This window comes from Sycon ciliatum, chromosome 1 (genome assembly GCF_964019385.1).
Source record: "Sycon ciliatum chromosome 1, ocSycCili1.1, whole genome shotgun sequence".
Lineage (NCBI taxonomy): Eukaryota > Metazoa > Porifera > Calcarea > Leucosolenida > Sycettidae > Sycon > Sycon ciliatum.
In genome coordinates this window covers 25,999,637-26,013,351 of record NC_088643.1, presented here as the reverse complement: position 1 = coordinate 26,013,351, position 13,715 = coordinate 25,999,637, and the positions used below count along the sequence as shown (strand labels likewise).

Genomic DNA, 13,715 nt, shown 5'->3' with positions numbered 1-13,715 from the left:
TGCATCCAAACGCTACACACCAGGGAGTCGTAAAATACTTTTTACGACTCCCTAGAAAGTCGTGCGTTTGCTTTATTTATCTCAGTTTCATGCAGAAGCAGTTGCCTTTGTATCCTCACTCGCCGGTAGGGCTAGGGTCTTGCGTGGCGGGTATTTCGTGCGAGCCCAATCAGTGCTGTGTTTCCGCATCTTCAGTCCCATTCATCTGATTTACTACGTAACATCGTTTCCAAGATTTGAAAAATAATAATCATCTTAGCCACCCGAAGAGTACCCCGCATCAGCTGAGAACTGATACATGTAGTTTGCAATGGAGAGGCTACTGCTAAGTAATGCTGGGAAAAATCGAGGTGGAGATATATCTCGGGAGGCGCAGAGAATATGGAGCATGCTGGATGAGATGGCAGAAGAAAACCCCGAGAGCTATAAAAAGTTCGTGGAAACCAATATACGAGAAGGAAAGGAGCTATTCGAACCGCCAATTCCCTTCCGCTGTTTCCAAACCAAGCTAGTAAGTAATACTTATAATCAAGAGTACATAATGTACTCTTGTTATAATTAAAGGGGAAGTGCATCGATTTTTCGAGTAGGGTCCAGAAGAAAGACAATTTGATATCGGTTCGAATGGCATATCTCCCGCTTCCATACGATAAGCCAAACTTGCCTTATCGCCAATTGTATACTCACGTTGCCATAGCGACCAGCGCAGTGATGACGTATGAAAGGCTTAGCTCCACCACAGAGAAGGTCGATCACTGCAGAAATTGGTCATTTTCAATTGCCTTAGTGTATTCACGATGTGAAAGAAGTGCTGTGTTCAATGCCGTTAGTGGCGTGAACTGTTTATCGGCCTTCCCCTGCATTTCCCTAGGCTGACTGTGCCTAAGAAATGGTTTCCTCTAGGAGAAGATGCTTGGTATTCGCCATCTCTCCTGAGACATTTTCAGCAAACTTTCAAAACTACGACATTATTTCGTTCGTCAATCTCCACCACCCGTCGTCTCACCTTGCTTCAGAAGATGTTACGAGAGATAGGAGAGTCGCCAGGAAGCATCACATCCATCTTCAGGAAGTGGAAAGAGCAAACGGCATGGTCCTTGGTTGGGGGAAATACTGAACGTCCGATTTGTCCCAACCAAGATTTCAGCATTTTGTTCGTCACTATTTTCGCTTGTCTGCTGATGTCTCCGCACTCCAGCTTTCTCCTGTCGGTGTCACGTCCCAGGACACAACCGAGAGGACTACTAACAAGCAGTTCACTGCACTAACAGCATTGAAAACAGCCCGTCTTTCACTTCATGAATACAATAAACCAATTGAAAATGACCAAATTCTGCAGTGATCGACCTTCTCTGTGGTGGAGCTAAGCCTTTCATACGTCATCACTGCGCTGGTCGCTATGGCAACGTGAGTATACAATTGGCGATTTGGCAAGTTTGGCTTATCGTATGGAAGCGAGAGATATGCCATTCGAACCGATATCAAATTGTCTTTCTTCTGGACCCTACTCGAAAAATCGATGCACTTCCCCTTTAATACTATATATAATAGGGCCAGTACAATCACATAGCATATGACAACCAGTTGCATGCTTTATTCAATCATGTTTTTAATATTTATGTTACACTGTGGTACTGAATCTCACTGTTGAGAACAAACTGATACTGTGAAGAAACGAGGAATATCTGTGAACTACGAGAACTCTGATATCGCAAGCAAAACTCTGAGCTGTGAACAAGCAGCGCGAACAAACTGTAGCTCTGACTCTAGCTCTCGTAGGTCTAACTCTACATCTAACAAGGAAAGCACGGAACATGCGAATATAAAAGCTGCTTGCAAGCAGCGCCAGCAAAAGTGCAGCGACGCAAAGAGACACGGAGACCAGAAAAGCGCTCCGAAGGAGACGCAAAGGAAACAAGAGCGCTCGCAACATCTCCGGGTCGCAGAGGAAAGTGCAGTGCAGTCACAAGTGTGGGAATAACAAAAGAGCGTCCAGAAATCATAAACGGTAGCGCGAGGTCATCCGTGACGAATGCATTGATTGGTGAATAGACTGAAAATGGACCCACCGTACTGGAGCCAGCAGAAAAGGGTAGCAATGCACATTCGATTTAGTCATGCGTGACCTATACTACACACTGTACAAGGCTACAGATTCATGCAAGTACAAAATAATTCATTTTTGCAGAGGTGTAGTATTCCAGTACATATCCCCTTCACTCAGGAGTGGCGGGTAAAATGCGCCCACGAGTGAGCACAACTACTATGGTAAAATACTAAGCAAAACAACAAAGAACATTGCTATTATGAATTACACCACAAGCTGTTTGGCCATAGCATCAGTGTCTTACTGATCTGCATCCAGCAAGGGGACAAGGTGGTGAATAGATTGGCGGTAGACTTTGCCGCCTACGTTGACGTCGACCACACCGACTAACTTGTCAGGACCAAGACACATTGCCAGTCTCTGATGGTGGGCTAACGGGAGGCGCACAATGAGTAGCTACATACTCGGAGTCACCAGAATCCCCCATCTGGCTTCTGGCGACGGAGGTCCGCTTCTGGCGACTGTCGCTGTGAAGCATGGCGTGATGCTGCCGGTTGCACTTTCCACACGGCTTTGCCTGGCAAGCTATGGCGCGGTGACCCTATTTGAAGCACAGAGCGCAAGTATCTCTGTTGGCTCTTATGCAGTCCCACCTTTCGTTGACATTCATCTTGATGAAGTCTGTGCAGACGTCTAGCAGGTGATCCTTGCCACACTGGGGGGCATGATGCATCATGCTGCTTTGACTCCTGCCACTGCTGTTTCTGCTGAGGCCTCTTTGGAGAGTCTGCTTTGGCTGCAATGGTTCTGCTGCGTTGGCTGGGCTGCTGCCGTTGGAAAGGCTTCTCCGCGGCTGGGCTGGTTGTGCCAAACAAGCTGCCATCCGTTGACCTTAGGCGTTCCTCTGCACGGCGTGTTGTGTGTACCTTGCAGGCGAGGAGCCATTCAGCCAACTGGTATACGTCACATGCTATGTCATCATATTTGTCAAGGTACCGGATCAGCATGGGCTTAGGGAGCTTCTGTGTCACGATCAGGTACAACTCTTTCCCTGTCTGGATTCCACAGAGCTCCGTGTTGACTAACGTTGTTCGGAGCTTCAGCGCAAACTTTGCGATACCTTCGGAGTCTTTGAGCCGCGGCCACCGCATGATTTCCTTTTCTTGCCGCTCAAGTGTACGAGCATCCCCGCCGTACCATTGATCGAGCTTGCTCAGGATAGCGTGGTATGCTCCAGGGCCGTCTAGGATTCCCTCGACAATGTCATACGCAGATCCAGCCATCGGCGACTTTCTCAGCTGAGCCAGCTTGTAACTCTCTGAAGTGAGTATGTCTTTTTCCACAACACGTCTGAAGTGCTGCCTCCATCGGTCGTAGTCTCCAGGTTTCAGAAAACTTCGGCAGCTCCAGTAGCTTGACGTGGAAGAAGCTAGCAGCTGGAAATGCGCGACCATACTGGCTCTGGTAGGTATGGCTGGGCGGCGCCTGGTAGGGACGAAATGCAGGAGATGCTGGATCAAGTGTGGGTGCCTGCATCACTTGAGGCTGGGACTCCGTTGACTGTTTGCTTTTCAGCTTAGTGAACCTTCGCTCTACATGCACTGACGTACCAGCCACTGCAAGAGGTTGCCCAAACAGTATGGACACAGTAGGTTCAGTCACTGGTGCTGGTGCTGGTGCAGGCATCCCTGCCAATGCAGTCATGGTTGCCCTGGTAGCTGTGAGTCTGCTAGTACTGTAGTACTACTTCTGCCAGTCCTGGGTGCCTATATACCCACTGCCAGCTGGCACTGGTGCTGGTACACTCACTGGTGCATGTGCACTCGCATGTGCACATGTGTACTGGTGCATGTGCACTCACAGGTGCTGGTGTACTCTGACTCAGACCTCGTTTTAATAATACACAACAACGATTGAAAAACATTTTCATTCCGTGTTTGAAAAATTGTTGCTGTGTACACGAAAACGATAAGCGTTTTTAGGTGTTTACACTGCAACGCGTTTTCGGCGCGCAATGGTCTCGTGCAATAAGTTGGCCTGGCGACGGCATGTTTAGAGCGGGAAATTCACTACTCACTCGTACAGTCAGACCTCGTTTATCCGGTCCTTGTTTATCCGGATCCCTCGCCATCCGGAAGAAAATCGCTGGTTACCGACGTGCAGCATTTGTTATGCATACAACATAACCGGACCTCGCGATCCGCATACTGGTGCATGATTTTGTGTACAAACTGGTTAAAATGTGTACAAAAAGCTTCGTCGTATCCGGTTGCATGTGGCTGGCTAGCGCTTGCAGAAGCTAGTATCAGGGAGTTGTACAAGCAAATGAGGTCCTCTGACTGTTGACCTGCTGCCCAGTGCTGGGTGTATGCGGACAGCACTCAGTTGCATGCACTTGTCATTTTTCTCGCTTGTTTTACATACTGGGCACGCTAGTTGTACTGCATATGACCTGTCTACATGTATGTATGATGTCACTGCTTTTGACATGCCACATGCATATACAGTATGTGTGTTCAGTTATCCGGTTACCTCGCCTATCCGGATATTTTTGTGGAAAACAGATGCAGTGTGCGGTTAAGCGAGGTCTGACTGTACTTTCTCTTATTTCCCGCCACACCATTCTGGTATTTCCATGGTAGCGGAACGTTGAAGGCCGTGTGCACGAGAACGAACCGGAACGAAAACAATTGAAAAACGTTGAAGGCCGTTTTTGCTTTGAAACGTTTTTGAAACGTTTTCCAGCGTTGTCGTGTAAACGCTCTTACAAAATCTGTGGTAGCGTGTTCTTTTGAAAACGTTTTTGCTTTGAAACGCTTTTCAATCGTTGTTTTTTAGGCCTCACAGACACTGGTGCACTCACTAGTGCGCTCAAGCGTGCAGGTGTACTTGACTGTGCAGCATACAGTGCACCAGGGGAAGGACTTCCATGAAATCACAAGCTTGGGTGGTCAGACGTGTCACCAAGATTGCTTAGAGCGGTGTCAGTTTCAGAACCACTGGTAGAAGCTGGCTCTGCACTGCTGCTGCTTCTACTCAACCCGACTCTGAACTCTGGGATGAGCTGTTGCTGGCCGTGCACTTGCAACGACCTACAGCTCTACTCAGCTCCAGCTGTTTAGGCAAACCAGCGTCTGATGTACAATCACGTTGACGTTGGGGACTCAGAGCGATTTCCATGCACTCGAACACAGGCCAGCAAAGTGTGTGCCATTGCTTGAATCCTCTCGTTATGTTTGATATCAAAGGTGCGGCTATTAGTGACAGGATACTTTCTCTTTGTGTGCCGCACCCTTTTCTGTAGTTATCCTCCAAGGACAAGCTGTTTATCAACATCTGCTCGTACTCGAGGATCAAGAAACCTCAGCCCAACACCACGGTTAGTACACTGGCCGGGGAGATCCTAAGCGGATTCTATTACCGCGGCGAGCGCGTTCAGTGCGTTGCCGTGGCGTTTCATCCGGACATGATCGAGAAGATGAAGAGCAGCCGCGAGGACGAGTACGATCTGATGTGCATGGTGATACGCTTTCTTCAGGACATGCGGAAAGTATCGATATCGTCCGAGTTTGAGCGCTGGAAAGAGGATGACTACGTTGGCTTGCAGACCATGCTGAGTGACATCTCGAGAACGCTGCATGGCATGGATCCGGTTACCCGTGTGCCGGACGTACCCGATGGCGTGCCCACCCTCGAGCAGATCAGCCGCCTGGCCAAGGGTGATGCAGTCGCCAGCGGTAGGAACGGTGACACGGCAGCTGCATCACTACTGAATAGTGGTGGCTCACGCACAGCACCACCGGCGTCGGCGCCGTCGTCGGCTAAGCCTCTCGTCACGGAGGTCAGCTCATCGCCGTCGGTACGGTATACTCACCGTATTGAAGTACGGCCAGCCGACAAGATCAAGCCCAAGCGTGCGGTGTTCATTGCTGCCTTGCCAAATGTCGAGCGGATTGCAGACATCACCGTCGACATATCCAAGGTAAGATATCATGCGTGGTGTTATACAGGGAGACCATGCGTGGTGTTATACCATGGTACGGTGCGGAGGGCCTGTTTTCAGCCAATCAGCGCTCGTCTAGCCATGGTTATATTGGCCAGTATAAATCCCGCGCGGGATTTATATTGAATATAAATCCCGGTGCACTGTATGTACGCTAGGGCACTGCCACCGTACAAGTTCACTGCCTGAAAGGCAGTGAACTTGTACGACGGCAGCACTCCAGCGCACGGACCATTCACAACAGACACAACATACGCCACATGCACGTGTACACTCCACACAGAACGGCATTACTGACGAGGAACAGTACACAATGGAAAAGAAGAATGACCTGGAATTCGTCTACCGAGTATTCTACATGTATTATACTGAAACTGAGGATAAAGAACGTCAAATAACCACGAAGTATCCCGAATGGGTCAGCAATGTACATTGTACTTCAAATAGTTGAAGATCATCAACAGACTGTCTCCTTCGTAACTAAGTTTATGATACAGAGTGTACTTGTTGTTGTTGTTTTCTTTATTTGAATTCGCTAAAACCAAACGGACAGAACTGTCCAGTGACAAGGGAGCGAATGATGAGCGTCATAATCACTATGCATCAAAACATCTCAGGACAAAATGAGACAGACTATATTAAAGGAGGGTCTGCACAACACTTGTACATAAAGGGGAGTACGAGAACAAAGGCGCGGCAGAAGTCGAAGCAAGAAAGCAATCAACGCCAGAGATATTTTTGTCCACCAAAAACAGAGAGAGAGAGAGAGAGAGAGAGAGAGAGAGAGAGAGAGAGAGAGAGAGAGAGAGAGAGAGAGAGAGATCCGAGAGCGAGCGAGCGAGAGAGAGAGAGAGAGAGAGAGAGAGAGAGAGAGAGAGAGAGCGAGAGCGAGAGCGAGAGCGAGAGAGAGAGAGAGAGAGAGAGAGAGAGAGAGAGAGAGAGAGAGAGAGAGAGAGAGAGAGAGAGAGAGAGACACACACACACAAACAAATGAGGGCTGAGACCTCTACAACAGGGCTTTACGTCTGAAAACAACCGCACGAATTAACAAGCAAGTTGTCAGAGAACAGGGAGAGAGACAGGCAGGCAGGCCAACAGACAGGCATATAATGAAAATATGGCGATAGTGATCCGTCTGACCTCAAGGGTTCATGCTGTGTGGAACAGCAGCAGTGCGAAATTGGGCCGGGTGCGGTATGGCCCGCACCTCGCTGGGCAACGCATTCCAGAGCCTAGCTCCTTGGAACGCGAGACAACCCTTCAAATCCACCTAAACCGATTGGAATAACGCTAGAATGGATTGAAATGTGATACAGTGATACAAAACAGTGTATGCAAATGCATCTACTTGCAAGTAAGCAAACCTGATTATAAGATGCCGCATGTGAAAATCAGCACTGTACCATAATCATGATAATAGTAACACTTACTCCCAAAGAGTCCAAACTGTACTGTAGTCTAACTAGTGATGGTAGTTTGATTCAACGACAACTCCAGCACCCCAGCAATTCAGTTGACTTCCGCATCGCTCACGAGACAATATGCTACACTGGAACTGAAAGGAAATCTGATGCCAAACATCCACGGAGGAATCTCCTTCTGATCTTACTCGACCATTCTTTCAATTGACAACTGATAACCAGCAGAACATGTTCATGTACTGTATGATGTAGGAGATCTCCAAATAGGTTTGTTGTTCTGGAAATGCGTAGGGGTACCTGGCATAAGTAGGATATGACCCTCGTAGTCGGGTTATACCGTACCCTCATATAAATCCCTCCTGCTATCGCAGTCGGGATTTATATTCAGCCGGTATAACCCTCTGACTCGGGTTATATCCTCTACTTATACAGGGAGACCATGTGTGGTGTTATACAGGGAGACCATGCGTGGTGTTGTACAGGGAGACCATGTGTGGTGTTGTACAGGGAGACCATGCGTGGTGTTATACAGGGAGTCCATGTGTGGTGTTGTACAGGGAGTCCATGCGTGGTGTTATACAGGGAGTCCATGCGTGGTGTTGTACAGGGAGACCATGTGTGGTGTTGTACAGGGAGACCATGTGTGGTGTTATACAGGGAGTCCATGTGTGGTGTTGTACAGGGAGACCATGTGTGGTGTTATACAGGGAGTCCATGTGTGGTGTTGTACAGGGAGTCCATGCGTGGTGTTATACAGGGAGTCCATGCGTGGTGTTGTACAGGGAGACCATGCGTGGTGTTGTACAGGGAGACCATGTGTGGTGTTATACAGGGAGACCATGCGTGGTGTTGTACAGGGAGACCATGTGTGGTGTTATACAGGGAGTCCATGCGTGGTGTTATACAGGGAGTCCATGTGTGGTGTTGTACAGGGAGTCCATGTGTGGTGTTGTACAGGGAGACCATGCGTGGTGTTATACAGGGAGTCCATGTGTGGTGCTGTACAGGGAGTCCATGCGTGGTGTTGTACAGGGAGTTGTACCTTCTCGGGTAGGCCTAGCCCAAATTTGCTCGGGGCGCTTCGATATTTTGCGGCAACATTTTACCAGCGCACTTTCCCCGAAGGATGTACCCAGAGTGCTGACAGTGCTCAACACCACAAAGGCAGAGCGTATTAAATACACAACAGAACAACAAGGACAATCAAGGCTTGTTTGCTGCTACTTTAAAAGTTTCATGCTCACGCAATCATCAGGCAACATGAAGATCGGGTGCCGACCATGCCGGTATATATGCCAGGAGAGGGTGGTATAAAAAGCTGTGTGAGACTGTGGGGGCTAGCGCAGTAGCGGTGGTGTTTTAGGCAGGGACTTTCTGTATTTTGCTTGACGTTGCCTTTCGTTTCCGATATTTTGCTTCATTTTGCTCCTACTTTGTGGCAAAAATGGCTTCGAATGATTCGTCTACTTTGGTGGAAGTGGATGGTGACTCTGGTGAGAAAAGTGAAAGTGCAAGTGGTGTCAGAATTAAGGACTTTGTGGCACAATTTCATATTTATGTACCCCTGACAACATGTACCAGCTGTTTCAGGATGAAATTGACCCAACGAAACCAAAGAAATTAGAATATATTGCCAAAACACACCCGGATCCTCTAAAAAATTCGATATTTTGCTCGGAATTTGCTGGCAATTTTGGGCTAGGCCTATTCTCGGGATACGTTGCATAGACCCTAGTTCACGTACAACTTCCAAATTCAGGAACGAACATCGTTTCTGGTGCAATGTTCTTGTTTCATGTCACTACTACCACTCCACTTGTAGTAGACGCTACGATTCCCTGGTGTTGTACAGTAGAACCTGTGTTTTCCGGACCTTTTACAAAGCGGAATCCTGTATTGACCGGGCACATTTTCATGCACCAAAGTGCTGTGGACGGAACATGCATCCCTGGATCAAGCGGAATCATGTCACACATGTAATTCAGGAGGTCAATTCCTGTGCATATGGCCCGGTGCAGTTCAGGGAACTTAGCATGCAAGAATGCCCAGATCTGAGGTTGAGGAGATTGGCCCTGTACATGTAGAGCTGTGACCAATATCTCTATCAGTGAGACAGTATCACCAGTGCATGCCACGAGGAACCTGCTGTTCACCTAAGCAGTAAGAACTGCCTTTGCCGATGCCATCAGTTGAACTTCTCATTATCATCAGATTTGCTTACTGGTGGTATCCTGTGTCTCACATCTGTACTGTGTCCCTGGAGAGCGTAGTCACTTGAAAATGCTTTGGCAGCTGCTTGACTGCCCCACAGTGAGTCACACAAAGCGACAGCATGCGGTATAGGAGTCACGGAGCAGGACCATGTCAGTGAGTCACACAAAGTGAAAGCATGCTGTACAGGAGTCACGGAGCAGGACCATGTCATTGAGTCACACAAAGTGAAAGCATGCATGCGGTACAGGAGTCACGGAGCAGGACCATGTCATTGGGTTGTGGTATTCAGCTGGAATGCTCATGATCATCTCTACTGCCCATTGCTCACCGTGTTGCGTAAAATGTTCGTATTACAATCTGCTGAGGTCCGGACTATTGTGTTGTGTGCTTATTGGCCTCCTGTTCATGATGACGACGTTGTTGTTGTTGTTGTTGTTGTTGTTGTTGTTGTTGTTGTTGTTGTTGTTGTTGTTGTTGTTGTTGTTGTTGTTGTTGTTTTGAATTGAATTCTTTATTCTCACGATGTTGTTGCTGCTGCTGCTGCTGCTGCTGCTGCTGTTGTTGTTGTTGTTGTTGTTGTTGTTGTTGTTGTTGTTGTTGTTGTTGTTGTTGTTGTTGTTGTTGTTGTTGTTGTTGTTGTTGTTGTTATTGTTGTTGTTGTTGTTGTTGTAGGATGACATCTCTGTCCAAGTACCTAGCCAGCCAACACTCTGTCTACGTTGGCCACAGCCGGTCAAAGATACCAAGGTTATCGCCAACTTCACCAAGTCTCGTCAGCTCATAGTGAAGGCTCCGCTGCTTTAGGATAAGATGGGAGACACAGTAACGGGAGAAATGGCGTCTTTGAACAGAGTGTGTCATGTGTCAAACCGAACCTTGGGGACCACAGAGTCAACGGATTGCTTTCGCTGGCTGCGCAACTTGCACATTATATTGCAATGGAAAGTAATGCTAAGCTGATGTCAATGTTGCCCCTACTAGCGGTGATACCTATCGCCGTCATTGTCTAGGCAAGAATAATGCCATCTGTAGATTCTACAGAGCCGTGCCAGAATCCTAACAATTGTGAATGCCGCAGGGGGCAATGGTTTGAACTCTGATCATCAATTTTGCACCTATTGTGGTGCACAACTACCTGCCTGGCTACCCTTCGTCATACTGCCATTCTCGCCTCTCTGCTCCAATTGTAAGTTTTTGAGTTTTTGAAGTTGTAGGAAATTTTACTTAAAGTATTTATCAAGCGCCTTCTCCGGCAGGATGTGCGGATTCTGCTCTTAGGTATCCTCTCTGAGAACAAGAAATAACTTTAATTTCTGCTTGTATTTTACCCATAACTATTTGGGGTGTGTCCGGGATCAAGCGATTGAGAGAGGGCAATTGTTCATATTTTATTTACTCATCTGCAGGTTTCCAAGATGGGACCTAAAGTCACCTAATGAATACTCATACAGCGCCCTACACACACATGGCAAAATGTCTTTCCGGAAGGATGCTAGAGAAGCACATGTTTTATCATTTTGAACTCATTCAATTGGCAATCCATTTCTATAATTGCTCCTGTAAGGCACCACATTCGGCGAAAAAAATAGTTGAGCTACAAACAAATCCATGTTGTTCTGATCTTATTCGCGGTACCGTAGTTTCGCAATTAGTTTACACGGGAGACTTTTGGCTGGAGTTTGTGTTTCATCAGCTCTTTTTCCGTTCACCACCTGTGATGCGCAAAGAAGAAGACCGCAGGTGAACGATGCGCGCGTAAGCGGAGAATAGATGCAACAATCAACTGATATAGCTGATAGGAAATGGCGGGGGTGATAGGTATTGGTGGGGGTGATGGGTGTTAGCGACTACATTATAATGGCTTGTACTTGTATCACTTTGGAATGTTAGCCGAGCACGGGGCTTCATTGGTGAACAAGGAAAATGCCCAGAGGCAGCCCGATAAAGGAAACCTCTCACGGTCTACGCCAAATTCTGTCCTATACATGCAATTGTCCTTTCTTGTAACGTTAGGACAAGTATTAGTTTTGTACAAGCTCTGGCGATAGGCAAGTTTCAGTGCTGTTTTTGAAGTTTGTTGGTACTGGAGGAAAATGCCTGTAGCTTGAATAGGCTGTGATTTGTTGGTACTGGAGGAAGAATGCATGTAGCTTGAATAGGCTGTGTGATTTTATCAAAAGCATCCAGTTCCTACCCACACTGTTTGGTCATGCGGAATTTACGGTCTTTTTCTCGGGGCACTATTTATATCACTGTCAAAATTAAAGGGGAAGTTAAGGCAAAAATTAAAATTTCACCAGTTGTAGTCTTCGGGGTGCTGAGTCGAATGGTCGTGGTCCGAGGAAGCTGAGACGCTCCCTTCCTACTTGAATCCCAATCGAACTCGTGCACTTCCACCGAAACTGGGTGACTGCGCCCTACTAGATGGGGATTTGTATGCAAAATGTCACTAAAAGCGCCATTTCATTCTTATATAAGCATGGATGACCGCGATTGGCCCATATGTTGTAGTCTTTTGGACGCTGAGTCGATTGGTTTTGGTCCGAAAAGGCTGCAATGCAACGTTCCTCCTTTACTCCCAATCGAACATGGCTGAACAAGCGGTCACATGCTCCTGCGTACGCCAGTCACCTGGTCACCGTGCCTGCAGGGTACAACTGACTACTAGCCTGTTTGACCTTTTTTGGGTGCAGTCCTGTCACTCGAGTTGCACCTTGGTGTGAAAGTTGTCGCCTGCTGGCGTGGTGACCAGGTGATTTGGGCACCCAGGAGCACGTGACCGCTTGTTCAACCATGTTCGATTGGGAATAAAGGAGGAACGCTGCATCGCAGCCTTTTTGGACTAAAACCAGTCGACTCAGCGTCCAAAAGAGTACAACATATGGGCCAATCGCGGTCATCCGTGCTTTTATAAGAACGAAATGGCGCTTTTAGTGACATTTTGCATACAAATCCCCATCTAGTAGGGCGCAGTCACCCAGTTTCGGTGGAAGTGCGCGAGTTCGATTGGGATTCAAGTAGGAAGGGAGCGTCTCAGCTTTCTCGGACCAAGACCATTCGACTCAGCACCCCGAAGACTACAACTGGTGAAATTTTAATTTTTGCCTTAACTTCCCCTTTAATGGTATTGTCACTGCTGTGGCCAGTTCATGTTGTTCATACTGATGTTGATCATACTGATGTTGATCATACTGATCACACCGCATTACAGGTATATTTTAGTGCTGAGTAATTTCATGTTCAGGCAGTTTAATAGGACGGTGGCTTTTATTACTTTTCAGCTCCCCTCCCATCACTCGTTCTATAGGTGACGATACTCAGCAAAATAATTATTGATTTCAATCCTCAGCCCCCATGAGGGTTTTGTGCACCCAGTAATTATGTTTGAAAGCGAAAAATCCCAAAACCCACCCACCCACAAAGGAAAAGTTCTCAGTTTGGAAGACACAAACGATTGGTGACCTTGGGCAGTCTGAAGGTGGCGTGCTGTCTATGGACATCGTAACTGGAGCAGTTTGTAGGGAGGTATTGTACGGAACCCGGGGGGGGGGGGGGGGGAGGGGGTATGTTAGAAGGAACAGAGACAATTGGACAGGAACCCAAGGCAGTAACTGATAACAAACTAGTTCCTTAGCATGGGTTACTTTAGCAGGACATCAAGCGAGGTTACTGGTTACTGGATCTTTTGCAGCACACTCCCAAGATTGGTATGAAACAACGCAGGAATTTTGTCCCTTCAGTTCAGGATAAAATATTAGTATTAAAATGCAGTGCTGGAGAGCAATAATGAGTGATAAAATGTGAGAATAAACAGAGTATTCAATGCCACTATAAGAATATGGCGTGAAGTCAAACAATTATTTCAAGTGTGCAAAGGTTACTAGTACTCACAAAGATACATCCAAGACCATTAGTTGACAAGTAGCAAGTGTTTGCAGGGGTGATACAAAGGTGAACGTGACACCTACTCACATTCCCTTATTCGATTTTTGCTATTCTGGGGTCACTGTCACCTCTCGTCATCTCTACA

General features: G+C 47.3%; 1 protein-coding gene across 1 annotated transcript; it reads left to right on the top strand.

Moving 5' to 3' along the window:
• The first annotated feature begins 64 nt into the window (after positions 1-64).
• LOC135820346 (PIH1 domain-containing protein 2-like) lies at positions 65-11,308 on the top strand. Its single transcript, XM_065333618.1, has 3 exons — positions 65-511; positions 5,352-6,029; positions 10,358-11,308. Exons 1-3 carry the CDS (start codon positions 311-313, stop codon positions 10,487-10,489), a joined length of 1,011 nt encoding a protein of 336 aa, XP_065189690.1. The 5' UTR covers positions 65-310; the 3' UTR covers positions 10,490-11,308.
• The last annotated feature ends 2,407 nt before the right edge of the window (positions 11,309-13,715 follow it).